Below are 21,482 nucleotides of genomic sequence, written 5' to 3'. Positions count from 1 at the left end.
TCATATCTTCAAGAAGAGCAAGAAGGAGAACCCACAGAACTACAGGCTAGTCAGTCTCACCTTCATCCCCAGGAAGGTGATAAAGCCATTGCCAGGATCATCAAGGACAAAAAAATCATCAGGACTAATCAGCATGGCTTCACCAATGGGAGCCATGCTTGACCAACTTGATAAACTTCTATGATTAAATGACTGGCTTGGTAGATGAGGGGATAGCAATGGATATCGTGTACCTGGCTTCAGTAAGGCATTTGACACTGTCTCTCGTAAGATCCTCAAAGACAAGCAGTTGATGCCTGAATAGGCTGAAGGAGCAGACAGTGAGGTGGACAGAAAACTGAGTGAATGTCTGAGCCCAGAGGGTGGTGATCAATGAGGCAAAGTCTAGTTGGAGGCCAGTAACTAGCAGTGTGCCCCAAGGGTCAATACATCTTCATTAGTGGTCTGGGTGATGGAGCCAAATGTACCCTCAGCATGTTTGTGGATGACACCAAACCAGGAGGAATGGCTAATATGCCAAAGGGTCATGCTGCCATCTGGAGGGACCTCAACAAACTGGAGAAATAGGCTGACAGGAAGATCATTAAATTCAACAAGGTGAAAGTTCTGCACAGGGAAAGGAACAACTCTACAGAGCGGTATATTCTGGGGACCACTGAGCTGGAAAGCAGCTTGGCAGAAAAGTCAAATTGAACATGAACCAGCAATGTGCCCTTGCGGCCAAGAAGGTTAATGATGTCTTGGGCTGCCAGCAGGTTGAGGGAGGTGATCCTTCCCCTCTCCTCAGCCCTGGTGAGGCCACATCTGGAGTACTGTGTCCAGTTCTGGGCTCTCCAGTACAAAAGTGTCATGGACATACTGGAGAGGGTCCAACGAAGGCCCACTAAGGTGATGAAGAGGCTGGAACATCTCTGTGAAAAGGCTGGGAGAGCTGGTGCTGTTGAATCTGGAGAAGGCTCAGGGAGGATCTTATCAATGTGTATAAATACCTGAAGGAAGAGTGCATAGAGGATGGAGCCAGGTTCTTTTCAGTGGTGCTCAGTGACAGGACAAGAGTCGGGCACAAGCTGAAACACAGGAGGTTCCCTTCAGACATCAGGAAGCAATTTTTTAATGTGAAGGTGACTGAGCACTGGCACATCTTTGGAGATATTCTAAAGCCATCTGGACATAGTCCTGGTTTACTGGCTCCAGGTGGCCCTGCCTGAGCAGGGGCGTTGGACCATGTGCTCTCCAGAGGTCTCTTCCAACCTCAACCATTCTGTAATTCTGTGAAATAACCCTGAGAGCTAAGCCTGGAATGCAAACCCAGCTCCTATCTCCAAGTCACTCTCCTACCCTTGGACAACAGAATGAGGTTGCTTCTTCCTCCTGTCCCATCTCCCCTTTGCATTGCACAGGTTGGCTACAGCAATTGGGAGAGAGGAGGTGTGAGGGGGAGCTGCTTCATACTGACAAAGGACTGCTTTAGTTACTTTTGATTTACAGAAAGCTTAACTGACAAAGATTTTCCTTCATACTCATATCATTACTTTCTTCAGACAACCACAACAGGGTCCTATGGAGAGTCAAAAGGAAACAATGAGTAGACATCTATGTCTGAGTTCCCTTTCCCTCCGTGTTCCTGGAATTTAGGCACCCAGATCAAGGTTGTGGCTTGATGCTGCCATTGATTTTTGACCTTAAAATCTTCTCTTGAAAAATCAATGCATGCAAAAGTTCTTTCAAGTAACTGTTCGCTATTAATGGTGTAAGAGAAAGAGGTGGTACTATTGTCCACAGCCTGGGTTGTATCAGATTAGCTGTTCATACAGCAGGAGGCAAAGTTAGGGAACAATCCAGATTCCCACCTTAGGCTACCTAGTGCCTTTGAGAATGGTCTGGGTATCCCATATATTTGTTGTCATCAGCAACCATAATGGGCAATACAGGAGCTTAGTTTATGGTGCCTCAGGGCTTTCTTTGATTGATCTCTTGAATTTAGATGCAGAGATTCTGACTAAATATTTACTTGGATACGTAACTAAACACTTTCTTAGACATAAGCCTTCCTGTTTGATTTTGGCTAAGGAGTGGTGCCTGACTTGTTTTAACTTGTGATGGCTGTAAATTGGGAAAAAGGATCATTATGGCTAGTGGAGCTATATTCATATAACACTGGAGTATTTAATGTTTTACTTTACCCTAGTGTAAATGTGGTTCTAATCCATACTAACTAACTCACAGGATTACTGAGACAGTAAATTCATTAATGTTCATAGAATGGTTATGGCCCTCAAATGAAGGCATTCAAAATGCAACGTTATTATCTAAAAGAATCTTGACATTTAAAATTCAGCTGGCAATTTTTTGATATGTCAAATACCCAGTTAATTTTGAATATATGGGAAGTGTTCAGAGGCATATTAAAGCCTCTGTATTTTTCTCTGCATTGCAATGATGACCATTTGCAAAACATTAAAAGTTGAAACTCTAGAAGTGATACTGACTCATGGAAAACAAAACAGAAGAAAAGTTTGGACTTGAGCATTAATTGCTCTAAAGAATCGTGTATATTTCAGTTCAATGAAACTGAGATAATCTTTAAAACCTCAGAGGACAAGAAAATAATACCAAAACTGAACTCTGTCAGGAAAAAAGACACGAAAGGTTAGGATAGCTGGAAAAAAAATAAATGGAAGATTAAGAGAGATTTTGTGTAACTGAACAGGTGAAACTGGATCATAAATAGTTCTGTCACAGGGAGCTTTCTGTCTGTAGCTTCAAATGTGTAAGGAATATTGAAAGTGGAATTGGCATCTCTTAGTTTTGTTGCAAAGTTCATGACAGAGAATACAATTTTGAGTTAGGATAGCTTGTTGAATTGAAGTTATACTTGAGCTTACTTTTAATTTTGTTATTGTTGCATGACACTGTCTAATCCTTATGATATAGAGGTACAGAGAAAAAACAAAATTTGATGGCCAATATATGTGAAAACATATTATAAAGGAGTAATTATTTATTTGGCTAAGATGCAAACAAGTTATTATAACAACTAATAATTGTGATTATGTCACTTGCTTGCATTCTGTATATTACAACGCCTTTTTTTCTGCATTAAAATGTTGTTTTGCAAAATGCTCATAGACCTGGAGGTAACCTTGCAAAAATTCTAAAAGCCTTGAAAATGTATGCAAAAATATTCAGCAAAGAAAAAGGATTATTTTTCCCAAACTATCATCATTGAAATTACAATGGAATTATCATGAGCCTTTATACTGAAGAGTAAGGCTGAGGATAATGGTTGTTTTTGAGCTGTTTAGTCTACAGGCAAGCCCATTGCTTGAATTGGTGCTACAGGTATTGCAACATCCATCAGAGGGGATTCATCCTTGCCCTAACACATCCTTGATCTGATGGCCAGAAATAAATCTATTGGTTGATATTGAGACTGTGATCTTGCTCTTATGTTTGGAGCTGCTAGGGAAATAAGACACTGCCGCAAATTATCAGACAAATCTTATGAAGAAGCATTTGTTTATCTGATTAACTTCATTTAAAATCACAGGGTGTTTCAAAAAGGTGGACCAAATTTGAAACTCTTACCACTTGAAATTGGGTCTCTCTTTTTGAAACACCCTGTAATTTAGCTATTTACATTCATCCATAGATTTTTACCATACTTTTTGTTTAGCCAGGCTGTTTTGTTGCTAAAATTTAAAGATATGTCTATGATTGGAATATTTTCGCATACACAGGGATTCTTGGATCTAAAGAGTATTAAACCCCATAAGAAAATAGGTAGTGATGGTACAGAAACCCACCCTGTAATTGTCCTAAAAATGTTAACCTATATACATGCATTCTGTCAGCTTTGGAAGGAGAGATGATTTGGTATTCATTGTTTTTCCTAGTGTTCAAACCTCTTGATTGCCAGAAATAGAAAGTAACACCTGATCAAATTAGACTCAAAAAATATCCACAATAATTTCATATTACTTATAACAAGTTCTTTCCTACAATTTAAAAAGTAGTTCAGATTGGTCAGAGATTGTGTAGCTTACAGGGTCTAAATTGTTTGTGTAAGTATTAATACTGAACCTTGTGATATTTGGTTATGATGTAGCTAGCAAGCAGAAATAGCAAGCTTTTCTATTTTATTCATGCTGTTTTATCTACTGTCCCATCTATGTTACTACCAGAATGGTATGAGATAGCTTTTTAGGTTTTGTTTTCCAAATTTACCTATATTTAACCTAAAAGGAAAGAAAGGTGCTTAGTAGAAAGCCATAAATGGTGGAAAAAAGGAGCAAATATTTTTACTGGGAAAACAGAATCTGTGAGTTCATCTTTCATTAAATACATTATCTGTCAAGAAAATAGGTCAACTTTTTGGGAATTGAATTTTACAGAAGATGCCATCTGGCTTTTCCCCCTGTTGCAAGGAAGGATGCTTTTTGTTTATTTTGTATGAAATATCATAGTGTTCTCTAGAGGGAGAACCATCCTTCAGGGCTGTTCTTTACAAGAAAAGAGACTTAAAAATATCAAATAATTAACTACATATAAAAATGATTTTCAGCTGTTAATGAGTCCATGTAAAATTTTTATGTGAGATTAAAACCAAATCTATTTTAAAAGTAAGGACTCGGCTTTTATTCAAGGATTTTTAATTTTTTCTTTTATATTCACCATGAGGTGTGAAGCCTAGGCATTGATTTTGCTGGCCTAATATTCCCAGAGGCCAAGAAGTCAAACTTTGGACACTGGTTTCTAGTGACCATTATACATGGACATGACAATATAAATGGGCTGTTTGGGGTCTGACATCTGATAAAGCAATTTATTTGAGTAGTGCCCAGAAGACTTGGCTCTCAAATTCTAACAAATTCCCAGCCTTACACTGGATGGTTAAACTGCCCTCTGTAATGCACATCTGAACTTTCCACACAAATATTCATTAATACAGTCTTCTCAAAGGCTGGGATAACAGCTACATGGCTTAGGAAGACTCCACTCACGATCTAGACCTTCAAAATGAATGGGAAATTTAGCCTCTGATATTAAATTACAGAGTAAAATATAGTTTGCTACTTAATTCCAAGTTCATACACTGTCTAACTGAACAGGAACTACCTGTATGCCCTGTAGAATTGTAACTAACCCAGCTATTCCAGTGAGCAGAAATATTGAGTATAAGCCCTCTAAAGCTGTTGCTGAAAAATAAATCCTGAAGATTCAATATTGTGCATATATTGTGCAAACATGTAGCTGGATGTTCTTCACTGCTTTTCCTTAACAGGAATGAGCAAATATTTAAACATGTGGTGTGTATGTTGAAATTCCTACCTTTGACCCCGAAAAAGCAGAACTGTATTAGTACTTCGAGTAAAATTCAGGGTTTTCGGAGAAGGAAAAATAGGACATAAATGATAAGGAAAATGGCCAGGTTTCGATTTGGGATGTCTGCCTCATTGAATTCCACTTCTATGATACTGATTCAACAGAGAAATTGGCTTTCCTGCCTTTTTCCAGCTCCAGAGAGCTTATGTAAATAGATTATCTGACAACAGAAGATTCTTCACTGCCTTGCACCCTGCGTTTCTCCTTGATGTGTGAAAAGCAGGATAAGTGTCCATGGATCTGCTACACTCATTTTACAGTAGTATGAACAGCTATAGGGACTGCAAATTAAAAAAAAAAAAACAAAAACACAACACAGTTCATTGAGGGTGCACAATTAGTCTTTGCTCTGTTATAATTAATTACTTCTGGCAGCCAGGTTTAGTGAGTCTAAAAGTTTACCTTGCAATCTAAAATCCACATAGAGAAGATTTTTAATTCTGGAATCATATTTCCAAGAGTGCAAATGTAAAGATTCATCTGGATGGGGTATTGGGCCATCTTGTCTAGGCTGCACTTTTGCCAAGGAAGGTTGGACCAGGTGATCCTTGATGTCCCTTCCAACTTGATATTCTGTGATTCTATGATGAAATGTTTGGCAGCCTAGTTCAGCATCATAAGAGAGTGAGGCCATGAGAAACTGTGGACTTGAATGTACAACTGAATGTATTTGGACATATGGTGTTGCTGCTGGCTTACCAGTAAGATTTTTTCTACTGCATATGCAATGATTCCTGGGGCTGAATTCATAGCTATTTATCTTATTTAGATTCTTCCAGAATCCTGTGACATGCTAATTTGCAAGAAAAAAAAGCTATTTCCAGAGATTATTACTGATGTTATTTGGGGCAAACTGAGTGACAGCTACTATTTCTTCTCTAAGCTGCTATGAAATTTCATCCATTCTTCACCAATCTGAGCTGTTCAAAACCAGGATCATTCAAGAAATTCACAGAATTATTTGTTGTATGGTTCTGGATGAACTTGCATTCTCAAAAATATACCACACATCAATAAATGGCTATTGACTTTGCACTTAATCAATTTAGGTGTTAATTTCTGGCTTGCTTGCAAGATAATTCTGCAGACAAACTAAACCAGCACATTGCCACAGTCTTTGAACAGACTAGTTTCTCTTGTCACACGGCGAATATAATTATGTAGCGAAATAAGTATCATGAAATATGTCACAAGGACAAAATCTAGCAACTGTTGAGAATGGGATTGCAAGAATGAAACTTTCAGAGATAACCAGAAATGGAGCAGACCAAGCAAACATCAGTTATACTAAAAGGCACCCTTTGGTATACGTTAAAATATACTGAGCCATAATTTACCATGGGCCAGGCTCCTAGGCATGTTTGCTGCCCTTGGAATACAACTGATGGCTTCTTGTAGAGGGATGTGACAGGTGATGAGATAAATACTGAAGCTGTGCCAACTAAGTCTGTGCTCCTAGGAGCACCCTAAGAGCCTTTGGCCCAACAAATAATGCAAGTTTTGCACTTCTTGTGTACCCGAAGCTCTTGCACGAAATGCTTTGAGTGCAAAAGCAACACAGTACTAGATTTTAGGTATTGTTTTGAAAATTTCAAGCATATGTCTTTTTCTTTACATCTTTAGCCACGTACAAAGCATATCGCACCCACCCTCCCAAAGTTCTGCAAGATAGGAGACACAATCACTGTATATTAGACCAAGGCAAGTCTGGGTATACTGGACAAAATCAGCTTTCCAGTTTGATCTTACGCAACCAAGGTTGAAAATAGGACTTAGAGCCATTACAACTTTTAATCACAGAGTTTCTCTGGTAGCGGCTAACTTCTTCACACTTCTTGGGCTGTATTCTCAACTTGAGAAAGTGTAGTTAAGTGTGTTGATAAGAAATAATGATACAACAAGTAATTTTAAAATTACTTTATTTTTATGCCAACAGTGACATTAACACTTAGCGCTAATGAACTCTTTTCATAGTTCTGTGAAAAACACAACTTTCTGGGTAAAAAAACAGTTGTGAAATACGTGGTTATTTTTGTAATCAAGTTCAAAAGGAATATCAATAAGAATGCCAATATCTGAAGTCCTTTTGTTCCCTGCAAAGAATATATGTTGAAAGTTGAACATTTTGTAATAACACTGCTTGTGCCTGTGATGGTTTTGATGCAATGAGCTGGAAAATGGTGGTATTGGTATATCAAAGAAACAGGGATAGCTTTGAGTAAAACAGTAGATTTTACTTGTAGAGACAAATAATTGATAATCTAGAGTTTCAGGGAGCTGGGCAGCTCAGGGACATGGATTACATAAAAATCAAAGCTCAATGACAAGCTTTATAAAATTACATCATCAAATTTGTAAGTTAAATCCATAACAGAAATGCAAAGCAGAAACTAAAATTCTACTTTTCCTCCATGGAATTTTACCACAGACTCTTTTCCTCAAATGCACCTAACTACTGAAGAATATATAAATTTTGCTTTTGCATGAAACTATTTTGCTTTCATGTGCTCGATCTGATACATGGCATAGGGGTTTTTTAAAGTGTTTCTTTAAAAATTAAGAAATCCTCATTATCTATCTGGTTTTGTTTTTCACTTTTTCAAAGTCTTAGAACTGAAAAGTATAAAAGTTCATTGCCCAGCAGAGTTTTATCAAAGCTGCCTGAGCATTTGACTCAGATTTAGCAGGGTCTCATGTGAGTAAGACTACTTAAATGAATAAAGCTAGGTGTATGCCCGAGAAGCTTCCTGAAAGAGAACTTAGATCTGGAAAAATATGGATGAAATGCAGGTTGTCCTGAACTGTACAACCTCCTCTCAGGGAGGAATCAAATGATAACTTCAGTAATAATTGATACTAAAATTGTATTTTCATCCCAGGGGATCTCTAACACATTCTCACCTGCATTGAGTCACAGAGTTTCATTTCAGCACTTTCCAGAAGTCTGTAAAAAGTGGCTTCTGCCTGCAGAGACAGATATTTTAGCATTTTTATAAGTACTCATCATTTGTCTCCCAGCACAGTACACACACTCATTTCCAGAAGACAGAAATAAACAGAAGTTCATGAATTCCTAGAACTGCAGCAGGCAGACAGGTCATCCACCATGGACACATTGATTTCAGCACTGCATCACGATTTTGAGTGCTGCAAAAACTAACTCCACCTAAGACCTCTGACACAAAGGCATCTTTAGGCTGGGAGGCAGTAGTCAAACAAAGAGGAGTGGTGAGTATAGGTATTTCTGTGGGAGTTTATTGTTTTGTTTTGGTTTGCTTGTTTTAATTTGATTTGGTTTGGTTTCTGCTATGACCAGATCTTACTATTGCAGAAGAAACAATGGTATTTTTTATATTCATGAAAAATAGTCAAAATACCCACTTTCTATCCAATTTTACCCCAATTTCTATCCAAATATGTATCTTTTCAAGTAATAAATTAATTATTTTGAATTCTAGACAAGATTTTTAGTGGATTGCAAGTGAAGCAGCTGTGATATGCTCAATATTCTATGACTAGAAAGAAAACTGGAGGAATAATTATATTTACTTACATGCCTTAGAAGGTGCCAGTTGCCACTACTACTTCCATCACCTTTCAGGAAAATGACAAAGTTTATTTTGATTTGAACTTAACTCTGCAGACTACTGCATATATGTATCTATCTAGTTGAAGATGTCCCTGCCCACTGCAGGAAGGTTGGACTAGATGACCTTTGAAGGTCCATTCCAACCCAAACTGTTCTATGATTCTATATTGTGGAAAACTGTAAATGCCTCTATTTTTCAGTCATCAGTGGTATACAGGACTGTGAAACTTTCTCATACAAGACTGGCAGTTCTTAGGACCATCAAAAAGTGATTTAACATGTGTACTAAATGTTTAACTACAGTTTTACTTTGTGCTTATGAAAGAACTGAAATTTGAATTACCAAGCTTTGGAAGTCTTGTGCACTAGAATAGTCAGAATATTCCATATACAGGAGACTATATTTCTAATACTTTTCTGCTAATCTTTTTTCAACATACATACATCTTTAAGCATGCATGCCTTACAGTAAAGGATACAGTTGCAGAAAAAAAGCTTTTTTAAACAAAAGAAAGGCTTCAGATAAATTATTTTGCAATTGAAGAAGTACCCAGACCATGTTTCACAGTTTGTTCTTTGTGAGATCTATGCCTAGAAACATACGTATGTTTTTCAATGAAGTCTACAGCTACAAAGGTAATTGCTACAAACATCACTCGACATTACTTCAAAATGCTTTGCTGAGTGCAAATTTCAGGAGCATCAAGTTTTGCAAAAAAGGAATAAATCCTTAGAGGGAAAATTCATCAGTTCAGAAATCTGCTATGATAGCATTTGTAAGCCAACCTTAAATTACTAGCTTCCAACTGGGAGAACTAGCAATCCCTTCTTTACCCTTTTAGCTATCAGTAAGGGCTGTGAGTAGTTTAATTAATGAAGTACATTCCACAGATACACATTAGCAACATTCCTTCAGGAACAGATATTAGGATGTTAGCTAAAACAGGAATTTAATGCACTTCATGTTCTGATTAAATTCATTTGTATCCTCTAGACCCCAGGTGCATCATTTCTAGTAGGATGTATATTCAAAATGAATACCAGAGCGTGTACTGTTGCAATGCAAATTCCTTTGCCAAATGCTTATACCTTCACATTAAACGCACACTATGGACAGAGTGGAAAAATCATTTGCAGTCCTCTTCAACGCCACAAGAAATATTAAGCATCACCAGACACAACCCATGCGGTGTTTAAATTTCAGGATACTTCTTTCAGTGTTAGTGCCTAGAACTAACATGTTAGAGAACACACATACCTAAAGGTTTTGGCTTTTTATTTTTATTTATTTATTTTTAAAATTTTGGGTAGTGGACTCTATTGACAGCAATTGTCCAGTCACAGAGGTGAAAGTCTCAAATGTAATAATGAAATTATTACATTTGAGAATATGTATTTTTAGTTTTCTTGCTTCGTTGGCATGCTGTAATCTTTACCTTGCAGTAGGGAAATTTTCATAAAATGTCCACATAATCAGGTGGTTTAGGTTTTGGGGTATTAACTACTTTATGGAAATAAGTCTCTGATTCTTAACTTGGGCATTTTGGAAGTCTCATTATGCTACTCAGGGCTGTATGTTATTGTGGCACTGATGGGGAAGAAAGAGAAGTGAACTGCAGTGCAGTGCAGGACAGGTAGTTCATATAGCACTGGACAACGCTAATAGCCTTTGCAAACCATTCGAAGCTCTCTGTGAGCTAATTATATGTGCCTCAGAAACAAAAGCAGCATCTGGTCCTCATACTGAAAGACTATTTGTGATTTTGAAGGTGACCTAAAAGTTCCGATGAACTTGAACTCTATCGGACAAATCCTCCACCTTTTTTTTTTTTTTCCTTTTGAGCCAAGAAATTGATTTTGTGTATAAAACCTACTGTAGTGGATCAACAGACTAGTTCTTCTCATCCCCTTATTCCTTTACCTGTAATGTGATATATTGTTATGTTCCTATTGCACTGATTCAACAGCAGTCAGGTAACAGAGTCGAAGTTAACCACGAATATGAAACGTACTATAGAGTTCTCCTTAGCCATATGACATTTTTTATAATGTGACTGCAGAAGGAATTTCCTGAGGAACCTGTAATGGATAAACCTATTATAGCACTAAAATAATTTCAAAATGGACGAAATAATGTATTTGAAGCGGGTGTGCATCTTAGCTGCCTTGTGCGTTACAGTACTCTTGAAATATCACCACCAAAACTGAGGAAATATGTATCAAGATGTGCAAAACAAAAGATCTACAGATGATGGAGGTCTTCTGGAAAACAGAATGAAGTTTGTTTTGTTCGGTGGGTTTTGTTTGGTTGGTTGGTTTTGTTCGTTTGTTTGTTTTCCTGGGACGAACATTATGCCTCATCTTATCACAGGGAAGTTTCCTCAAAAAAGGAATGTCTTTCAAAAGAAACACTTGAGTATTACGACTACATGCCATCCGAATCATTAAGGCAAAAACCACCTCAAGTATTCGCTCTGTCTTTCCCCTCGCTCGGGGCGGTCCCGCCCGGGCCGAGGCGGCGCCCGCCGCGCTGCCCCGAGCCGCTTCCGCACCCTCTGGCTCCGGGCCGAGGGGGAGTCGACGTCCGGGGCAGCGCCGGAGCGCGGGGCGGGGGCGGTGCGGTTTGTCCCGTCCCGGTGGCACCAGGTCGCCTGTGCCGCTGCTGCGTCTTGTGCCGTTCGAGGGCTCTTTGGAGCCTCACCGGAGCCCGCGGAAGATGGGTTTCCTGGGCAGGCTGGCGGCGCTGCCAAAACTCTCCGGGGCGGCGGCGGCCCGGAGCGGCGGTGCCTGGGGGCGGCCCCGCGTGGGGAGCGCGCTCCCGGGCTGGGCCGCCACCCTCTCCCGCCTGCCGCCCGGCGGCCGTGCCGCCTCCTCTCGGGCGCTGGGCGAGTACGACCAAGTTTTCAGGTGCTCCGTGGCGGAGCCCGAGAAGCTCTGGGGAGCAGTCGCCGAGCAGATCCAGTGGTACAAGCCATGGGCCAGGGCCCTGGACACGGGCCGCCTCGGCAGCGCCTCTTGGTGAGTCTGCCGTGTGCCCCCGCTGCGGCGGAGGGGCCGGGACCGGCACCAGGACCGGAACCGGGGCCGGGACCGGGCGGGTACTGCCGAGCACCGGAAGGCGCAGCTCCGCTGTAGCGGGGAGAGCTGCCCGCCGAGGGGCTGGGGGTGTGCTGGGTGTGGGGGCCGTGCGGTTAACACAGAAACACCCCAGCACGGCTTTTGGGGGTTCAGCACGCCGGCAATGCTGAAGGAGGTGGCTGCAGTGTATGGAGGAGTTTAATGCTTACACTTGGTTGAGTTTAATGATTACACTTAGTTAACCTTAATGATTAAAAGCAGCGTGGATGAGTGTGTGGGGACGAGAGGGGAGTTAGCGAGCGCTGTGCAAGGTGTGACAGACACGAGTGTGGGTGGGATGTCCGTGCGTGTCTGGGTGACGCGAGTGGGTGTGCTGGGTGCTCCCCATCCAGCCCTTTCTGGGCCCGCCTTGGCAACAGCTGCTCTGAGCGCGGGACACTGGGCACCGAGTGCCAGAGCAGCCATGTGAGTGAAACATAGAAACTTTCAGACTTGGTTATTCTTCGAAACTAACGAGATACATCATAATTCAGAGGATGTGGTTAAGATAATGTTTGGCAAAAGCATTGGCATTGTAATACAAGTATCCATACAGTGAATGGCAAACTGACCAAAGACTCTGATATCCTTCTTATAAGCTAGAGAACAGGATTTTCAGTACTTTCTCAAAGGGGACTTACTTGTTCAAATTTTGTGTTGACCACCATCCTCTCTTTCTTGTCAAGTCTACATCATGCTCTTTGATCTTTTCTTAAGGAGAAGCAGATACAGGATAAAAAAGGCAACACAGGATGAGGGTTGTCTTTGGTACATTGATGTTCTTTGCCATTTTTATATTTTTTCTGTTTTGATTTTAATTTAAAAATACTAATAATTTTCAAAATATAATTAAAAAAATAATCACTATGAAATCTGCCTGACTGAGGATATACAGAACCAGTAGCCTGGAGCTTGCTTTCTTATTGGTGTCTGATATAATGATTTGGCACCTCTAGTAATGAAAATTGTATGTCTTAAGCTGCATGTTAAACAGTACCCAGCCACGATAAAGCTCTTTAAGTCAGCAGGGCTCTATAATAGTCAGAAGTCCTAAAATGGATTGATAAGAAGACCTGTGGTCCACTGACCTTCATTTCTGGGTCATGGCTCTATTCAGAAGGGCAATTAGGGTTGCCTGCGTAATTAAAGACCTATAAAGCTCACTGGCTCTGGCATTCCTGAACATAATAATGAAGAAGCCAATACAGTGGTTACTTTCTAAGAACTAAAGAATGAGAATACAATACACACTAGTGAGCATGCTTTTGCTATTGGATTCTGTCAGACAAATGTGGTTTGATTTGCTCGGTGTGATAAGCTTGCTTGCTGACAGTAACATGGCTAGGTCTTTGTGAGGCATTGTGACTTCTCAGATGGAAGTTAGTTAGTCTTATGGCAGGGATAACTGGATAAAGTTTCATGAGAAGTCAAGACCTCCCTTCCAGGGTTCTTTTCTGGCCTCACATCTCACTTGCATCTTTCGCCCTCTGTGGATGCAGATTTCCACAAGCTGAAATTATCTCATTGATGTATTTAAATACCTGAAGGGAGGGTGTCCAGAAAGAGGAGCCAGGATCTTTTTAGTGGTGCCCAGTGGCAGGATCAGAGGCAATAGGCACAAACTGAAGCACAGGAGGTTCCGTCTGAGTATGAGGAAACACTTTTTTTACTGTGAGGGTGACTGAGCACTGGCACAGAGTTGGTTGTGGAGTCTCCATACTTGGAGATATTCAGAAGTCATCTGGACATGCTCCTGTCCGTGGCTCCGGTGGCCCTGCTTGAGCAGGGGGACTGGACCAGGTGTCCTCCAGAGGTCTCTTCCAGCTTCAATCAATCTGTGATTCTGTGGGATTATGCAAAGATACAAGTCTCTGAAGACTCAACATCAAGCCCTAATCATTGTTTGGATGACAGATATCTTTTGCTCACTTGTGGATAATAAAACATTAGGCAATTCAACTTGTGTAATCCCCTTTAATGTCTTAATGTGCAACACACAATTTTTTTTTTTTTTTTTTTTAATTTCTTGTTAAATGATAACAGGCTGCATGTGATACTAGTGTAGTAGTCTAATACCTTTGAAGTCCCACATGGCCAACAGCTAGATAAGTTCTTTGAGAAAAAGACTGTATATAAGAGACAAAGATGACACAAGTGTCCCTTTCAGAGGACATGCTGAAGAGGAAACAGAGGACAGAACTGAGGAAGAGTCCAGGCTTCCAAGAAAAACATAGGTCACTGGTCTAACAGGGTAAAGGTGTAATTCTGGTTCTGAGATTTACCTATGAAGCAGTTTATGGAGACCTTAAAAATATTATTAAGATGTTGTTGTGGTTTAACCCCAGCTAGCAGTCAAAACCATGATAGCCATTCATGTCTGTTCTTCTTGAGTGAGAATTTATCTCCTGTTTTGGAGATGTATTATTAGGTCAATTAATAAATATCCATTTGTTTTCAGTATCTTTGGTTTTGGTTGCCACACCTGCGACTTATGGAAACAGATACTTTTCATATATTTCCCAGTCTTATTTACTTCAGTTGAAGAAGTTGAAGGAGCTGGTTAGCATATTTAAAATGTAGCTGTAAGGCAAATGCCAGTTCGGCCTTTCTAAATACTGTGAGAGCATAAAAGAAATCTGCAGCATTCCCTAGTGCATTTTCTATAGTCTTTTCCATTGGAAATCCTAGTGCTACGTTAGTGGGATGCAAAGTGATTTCCAAAAGGTATGTGATCAGGGTCACTGTCCCCTGTGTGGTTTGTTGAAGTAGTAATCCCAGGTACTGTTGACTGTTCTAACCTGCATCACTGGTTGGTATGGCACAAACATCATCTCGTTTTGCCCACATCAAAAATAATGAGAAGAGAAATAAAGATTGATTGTTCAACAAAAGGAGGAAGAAATTGGAATTGTTTGGTGTGGAAGCCAAAAAGGAGAACTAACACGTAAAATTTGGCTACAGAGAATTTGGCTACAAAGTTGAAGGAAAAGCTGTTCTTGGAGTTGGCTTCAAAAAGTTCAAAACTAGAGGTCTTAAATTGCAGCACAGGAGATGTAGATTTTAGACATTAGAAAGAAAAACTCATGCTAAAGGTAGTGACACACTTCAAGAGATTATTTTGGCATGTTGTGGAATCCCGGTTAGAAGGTTAAGCAATGATTTCTTTTGGAAGGTAGAAAGAGTTTTTCCTACCGCATACAGGCAAAGGGCAATTTTGCAAGTTACGTTTTTCTCTGATTCTAAGACATAAGCGCAATATGAAATCATCTTTGAAGTTTAGGAATGTTGCACCGATTGCTTGTCAGATGTTGCTCACTTTTAAAAAATGTGGCTGGATCTATTAACATAATATTATCTTAAAATATGTAATATTGTAGTGGTTTTGTCTAACAATTCAATTTCTGTTTGTCATCTAGACAAACTAAACAAAAAACAAACAAACAAATATACAAAAATCCAGTTGATTCCTGGGAACTTGGCCTGCAGAAGTATATGTACCTGGCGTGGCATAAAAGGATTTTAACAATACGCTTTTTTTTGCAGTTATGGCGCAAAATAATTTTATTGTAGTTTTTTTCTTTTGCATATATGCCAGCTTTATTCAGAGCTTTTTTTATTCTTAATAATCTTTGGTTTTGGGCTGTTGCATGAAGACTAAAAATTGTCTCTTAAAAGAGCTACTTTGATTCTTAAGACAGCAGATAGTGGTAAAAATAAAAGCTTAACTTTTGAATATTTCAGTGGAGTGAATTAAGGCACTTCTTCTGTTGCCTTCTTCACTACTTTACTTATTTTGTTACTACCAAATAGGCTGTTGTTGCATCCAAAAAATACTGAGAACAGTAAAAAAAATTGCAGGTCATAGATGACAGATGCTAAGCTGTATGTAACAGGAGTTCTGCTGTGGGAGACCCAACTGACTTACTTGCCAGAAGTAAGCATGATTCACAGAATGGTTGGGGTTAGAAGGGACCTCTGGAGATCATCTAGTCCAACCCACCTGCTAAAGCAGGTTCACCAGAGCAGATTGCACAGGAATGTGTCCAGGCAGGTTTTGAATGTCTCCAGAGAAGGAGACTCCACAACCTCCCTGAGCAGCCTGTTCCAAGGCTCTGGCACCCTCAGAGTAAAGAAGTTTCTCCTCATATTCAGATGGAGCCTCCTGTGCTTCAGTCTGTGCCCGTGGCCCCTGTCCTATCGTTGGGCACCACTAAAAGGAGTCTGGTCCCATCCTCTTGACATCCACCCTTGAGATATTTATGAACATTGATGAGCTCCCCTCTCAGTCTTCTTTTCTCCAGGCTGAACAGACCCAGCTCTCTTGTTTTTTCTTCATAAGAAAGGTGCTCTTGGCTCCTAATCATGAAGAGAAAGTCAACAGTTTCTTGCTCTCTTCTAAGAGGTTACTAGAGTAGTCATTTTAAAGTCCAATTAAAGAGGTAAGTGTGTGCGCTTGTAATTCCTGTTTGTGAAACAAGAGAAACTCAGCAAGACCTCAGGGCTGGAGTGGGACGGGAGGTGCTAAGCCTCACGTATGGAGCGGCAGTAATGCCTGAGTGACTGCTGCAGGCAGCTTTGAAGAGGCTCAAGGGGGTCTAGTGTGGGTAACCACACTCAAATTACTAAAGACATGCCTTATTAGATCTAAGTTATGAGTGTTGTGGATTATCGAAGGCTGCTGCTTTCATGGATGTACAGGGGAAAGGACTTACCAAAAGGATAAGTAGGTATTGTCAGAATATCAGTTTAAAATTTTGCTGTGAAGCAAGCTGTTCTGATACAATAACCGGTTTGAAACTCTGCTGTGATTTTTGACAGGAAAACCCTGTCATTTTTTTCACCCCACGGTAGATCAGCTCTCCAAAGAAACTGCTAGTGAACTAAATCCAGTTTCTTTTATGTATTAGAGTTGTTACTGTTTACTCTTCAGATTTGTTTTACTCTTCCTCTGCTGAATGTTACTGATTTCTCAGGATTAGGAACACAGTGTAAAAAAAGGTTCTTCAGACTTGAGTTCATGTGGTAAGCCACATTGAGATAACTGTCTGGTTAGCAACAGATCAGCATTTTGCAGCCCTGCTTATTATGGCAAGATTTACTGGCAGCTCTTACAAACATCCTGCAGATCCACTTCTGATCTTCTACAGTCTATTGGAATATTTTCTTTTCAATTTTAGACCTCTGCTTTAAATAGGAGCATCTCATTGATGTCCTTATTCCAAGACTGAGTCCTGGTTTCACGCTGCTGTGTCTTTCCAACTAAAGCTTATTCAAGCAAATTCAAGTTCCTCGTGGGTATTCCTCTCCTTGGGAATCACTGAATCAACAGAAGTTTGCAGCAGCATAGGGCGGCTTTTCAAAGCCAGGCAGCTTTTGTTTGTCAGCTGAAATTGACGTGTTTGAGCATGTCCTTGGGTGAAGGTAGAAAAGTGAAAGTCTTGTAGTTGTGGTCATGGTGGGTGCCTCTCTGATCCTGTAAGAGCGTTCCTCCTTTTGAACAGGATAGCAAAGCTCTCATCTCACTGTTCAGATAGTCTTGTTTTTTGTGTTGGTTTTTTTTGTTTGTTTGTTTCATCTGCAGTCACATCTTTTTCACATACTTTCCAAGCGATTGTTAAAACTTTGTGTGGCAGTGGTGATGTTGCCGTGTATCCTTAGAAGAACCCAAGCTCCAGTACTTGCTCGTGTTTCGACAGTTCTTGAGTGGTTATGCACAGCAGCCCAGACATGGCACTCCCCTGGTCCCTTGTTCATATCATCCTACAGTGATTTGAAATAAAAATCAATGAGTGACCTGAATCCTACACAACTTTCATGACAATAATACAGAGTTTCTCTGTATTACAAGAAACAACTCCTAGTCCTTTGTTGTTTGTACATTTCTTTTATGGGAGGGGGTTTGTAGTACAGAATGTTTTTGTTGCTTTCCTGGTCCCCACTTACTCCTTATTAATGGTGTTGTAAAGGTGTCACAATAAAAAATTGCTGCATTCTAAACATCCTAGCTGGTTTTGGTTTAATAATTGCCATTCTTTGACAATAAAGACTTATGGACTTATCCTATGATATCTATGCATATGGATATATGAATAGTATATGTAAAGTCCTAATTTAGAGCAGTCCTTTATTAGACAGAAAAGGTAAAGGAAATACTTTTTAAAATTAGCACTGGGTTACTTTAGGCCATCTGTTTTTATTTCTAATTGCATTATAATAATACATTATCACAGTGAGTGTCTCCATAGAACTTTTTGGAAACTCTCAAGTTTGTTTTACTGTGTGTTGCTCTTCTTCTGGCTGTAGAGACATATATGCAGGTAGGAGAACAAACACAAAGAGCATTATTTAGAGTGAACTTTAATTTTTAGATTCTGTGTCATCTTTCAGTTAGTAGAGTCATCTTTGTGTCTGATACCTTCTGTATTTTCTTATTTGAGGATTATGCTGCACTTAGATTTTCCTTTTTTGTGTGTGTGTGTTTAAAATGACAATAAAAATGTCACCTAAGTTTGTGAAGTGTTTTTCTTTAATTAGAAGATGAGAATTTTCTGTAAATGTCTGGCTGTTGAAGAGGCTATGACTCACATTGCTTTACAGGGGATTTTGAGTCACTTGTGTAAAACACAGTGATGTCAAATGCATTATGAATGTCAGACAAATATATAAGATTTTATAACTTGGGGTCAGTTTCATTTAGATTTGGATACTTGTATGCTTAACTGTTACTGCCAAGAGATGGATAAGAATATTTTGAGTCCTGAACCCGTTCTTCTTAAAAAAGATAATGTATGCATGCCAATACAAAGTAGTGTCATAACATATTTACATAATGTCAGGTTATTTTATGTGAATGTGTGCTTTTTCTGTGAAACCTTGGCTATAAAAGTCAGAATGATTGATGAAAAGTAAGTTAAATCAAGACCAAGTTTAGCAGATTGTTAGTTAAGTCAATTAAGGTACTTTCACTTTTTTGACTAATAGGCTTATTTAGCTTTTTGAGTAGATATAGTGAAGTTATAGAATACAAAATGACTTCCTGAACTGAGTATAATGTTTTACGAGCTATGTTTTAATTGAATGCTCTCATTCCTTAAAAGAAAATATAAAATGCAAAAAAAAATAGTCATCTTATGTTGGAAGGCTGACTGTTACGGAATTCTAACTTATTTTTTAGGTTTGTAGGTGGAGAGCTGAATATCTGTTACAATGCTGTAGATCGTCATGTTGAGAATGGACGAGGAGACCAAATTGCTATTATTTATGACAGCCCTGTAACAAATACCAAAGAGAAAATAACATATAAGGAACTTCTTGAACAGGTATGTTTGAGAATAACCTTGTTACTGAAAAAGGCCAGTAAATGTTGCACACCGGTTAGATACTAGAGAGGTAGAAATGGTCTGCCTTGCTGGCTAATTCCTTTTGCTGTGCTCAGTATTGATTTATAAGCTTCGCTACCTGTGCCCAATTATACTGTGTCTGAGAGGTTTGATATTCATCTAGTTCTTTTTCTTCTACAATTTAATAATTGTTTTTCCTGGTTGGTTAAATTTTGAACTTTATTGGATTTTGTTTGTTTCTTTGTTTTGTTTTGTTTCCCTAACAGTTCTTATTTCATACTTAAAAGGTAAAGCAAAGTATTAGTCAGGTCACTTGACAGTTGCTACAATGAACAAAAGTACTGTTCCAGTGGAAATGAAGATGTGTACCTTGGCTACTGTTGCACATAACTGAGCATAAAACCAAATGAAATTTAACAGGGAGGAGCTCTCAGAAGAGCTGTGTCACCTGCCCTGTTGTAGTCTGTAGTGGGGATGCTGGTGGCCCCACATGAGTTTTCTGTCTGGAATCCAGTCTGTGGGTTTTGACTTCCCCATTGGTGAGGTCGCTTACCCCCAGCTGGGGTTGCAAATACCCAGTTCTGCATCAGCCCCTTCAGGTTTACTCAGTGCCTAACTGGGGGTCGTTGCCACCACGAGTGTTTGCAGCTTGACCTGTTCAAGGTTCTCCGCTCTCACAGCCACCAGCTGGTGGTTTGCCCTTGTGTCATCCTCTGTTCAGCTGGCTTTTTTCTTCCAGTTATATGTGGCAGTTATATATGTAGTATATATAGAGTTACATGGAGCAGTTGCACTTAATGCTGAGTGCAAAGGAATGTTGGAGTCAGACTCGTGTTCTTCCTTAATGTATTTCAGTGTGCAAGGTGCATTATGTTGGATGGAACACACTCTGCTTCAGATATGCACGTAGTGTCTGGAGTAATGTAAACATAGGGTTTAAAGTCTGAAATGAGATTCACAATACAGGAATTCAGTTTGTGAGGGTGTTATCCCACTGTTGAAGGATGAGTCGTACAGCTACAAAAAATTATGAACCTGTACTGCACTCTACCTTTTAAGGAAAATCTAGAAAACATTTACTCCTCATCAGTTTTCTGTTGATTTACCAAGTCTGAAAAAGAACTTGGAAGTTTCCATACAGTATGCTGGAGCCAGAACAAGTAACTTCAGTGTTTTAAGAAATCAGGAGACTTTAAAAAGGGTCCAGCTCCTTATCTGATTCTATTTATTTTTATACATTATATATATACGTTTTATAGATACAATATGTTATATACAAAAATATAATTTTATATATGCAATGTGTCATGTGCCATATAGAAATATAATATATACATAATAGACACAAAACATTTATGTATATATAAAATCAATTGACATACATATGTGTATTTTAATTAAGTGATACAATGTTTTAATGGAAATTATCTTTAGTGGATTCTCTCTGTAGAAATTTCCTCAGAAAAGCACTTGAAAAGTAGCCTGTGTTTTGCTTTTTCAGCTTGATGTTGGTATTAAACCTACTGATTGTATATCTGCATTCTCTATAAGTGTATTAAATGTTTTAGGATATAGCAGATTTGTGTAGAATGAGAAAGTTTTGCTGCATGACATACACATCCTTTCCTACACATTTCCTCTTACAGCAGCATCACCAAACCAATTGGAATAACTGGTTTAAGTTTTCTGGGGGTATGTAGCAGAACTCATTCAGAAATTCATTATAATCTTGCTGGTAGCTGAGTTCTATCTAAATACGGCTTTTGAATTCTCTATAGTTTGCTCTTGTCCTTAGTCAAAAGGGAATATAAGTGAAAGACATGATTTGGGATTATTATCGTGTCTGTTGAAGCTGTCTGGTCCATTCAGTGGAATAGATGTAACTTGGTTTGCCTGGTAACTACTGGACAGCTGATAACAAAGGTATTTACAAAGAAATTTGCTGAAAATGGGAAAGACATGGGCTAGTGTTTTTTGTGTCATAGATCTTGTGGGATCTAAGAGAGACTTTGGCAAGAGGCCGACCAAACCACAGTGAGGTGTGGGTGATG

The 21,482-nt window shown here is 39.3% G+C and overlaps 1 protein-coding gene across 3 annotated transcripts in view; it reads left to right on the top strand.

Moving 5' to 3' along the window:
• Positions 1 to 11,590: 11,590 nt before the first annotated feature.
• The window catches only part of ACSS3 (acyl-CoA synthetase short chain family member 3), an 84,167-nt gene continuing 74,275 nt past the window's right edge, over positions 11,591 to 21,482 (top strand). For 2 of the 3 annotated variants that reach the window (XM_082061068.1, XM_082061067.1), the window contains exons 1-2: positions 11,591 to 11,992; positions 19,266 to 19,410. In XM_082061068.1, the coding sequence (XP_081917194.1) occupies positions 11,691 to 11,992; positions 19,266 to 19,410 (447 nt within the window). In that variant the 5' untranslated portion in view covers positions 11,591 to 11,690. Of the gene's footprint in view, positions 11,993 to 19,265; positions 19,411 to 21,482 lie in introns of those variants that run through there. The other variant, XM_082061069.1, reaches the window with a different exon arrangement.

The sequence above is a fragment of the Streptopelia decaocto genome (assembly GCF_964273445.1).
Source record: "Streptopelia decaocto genome assembly, chromosome: 1".
Classification (NCBI taxonomy): Eukaryota; Metazoa; Chordata; class Aves; order Columbiformes; family Columbidae; genus Streptopelia; species Streptopelia decaocto.
Note: the sequence above shows the minus strand (reverse complement) of the source record. Positions and strands in the feature narration are given on the sequence as shown.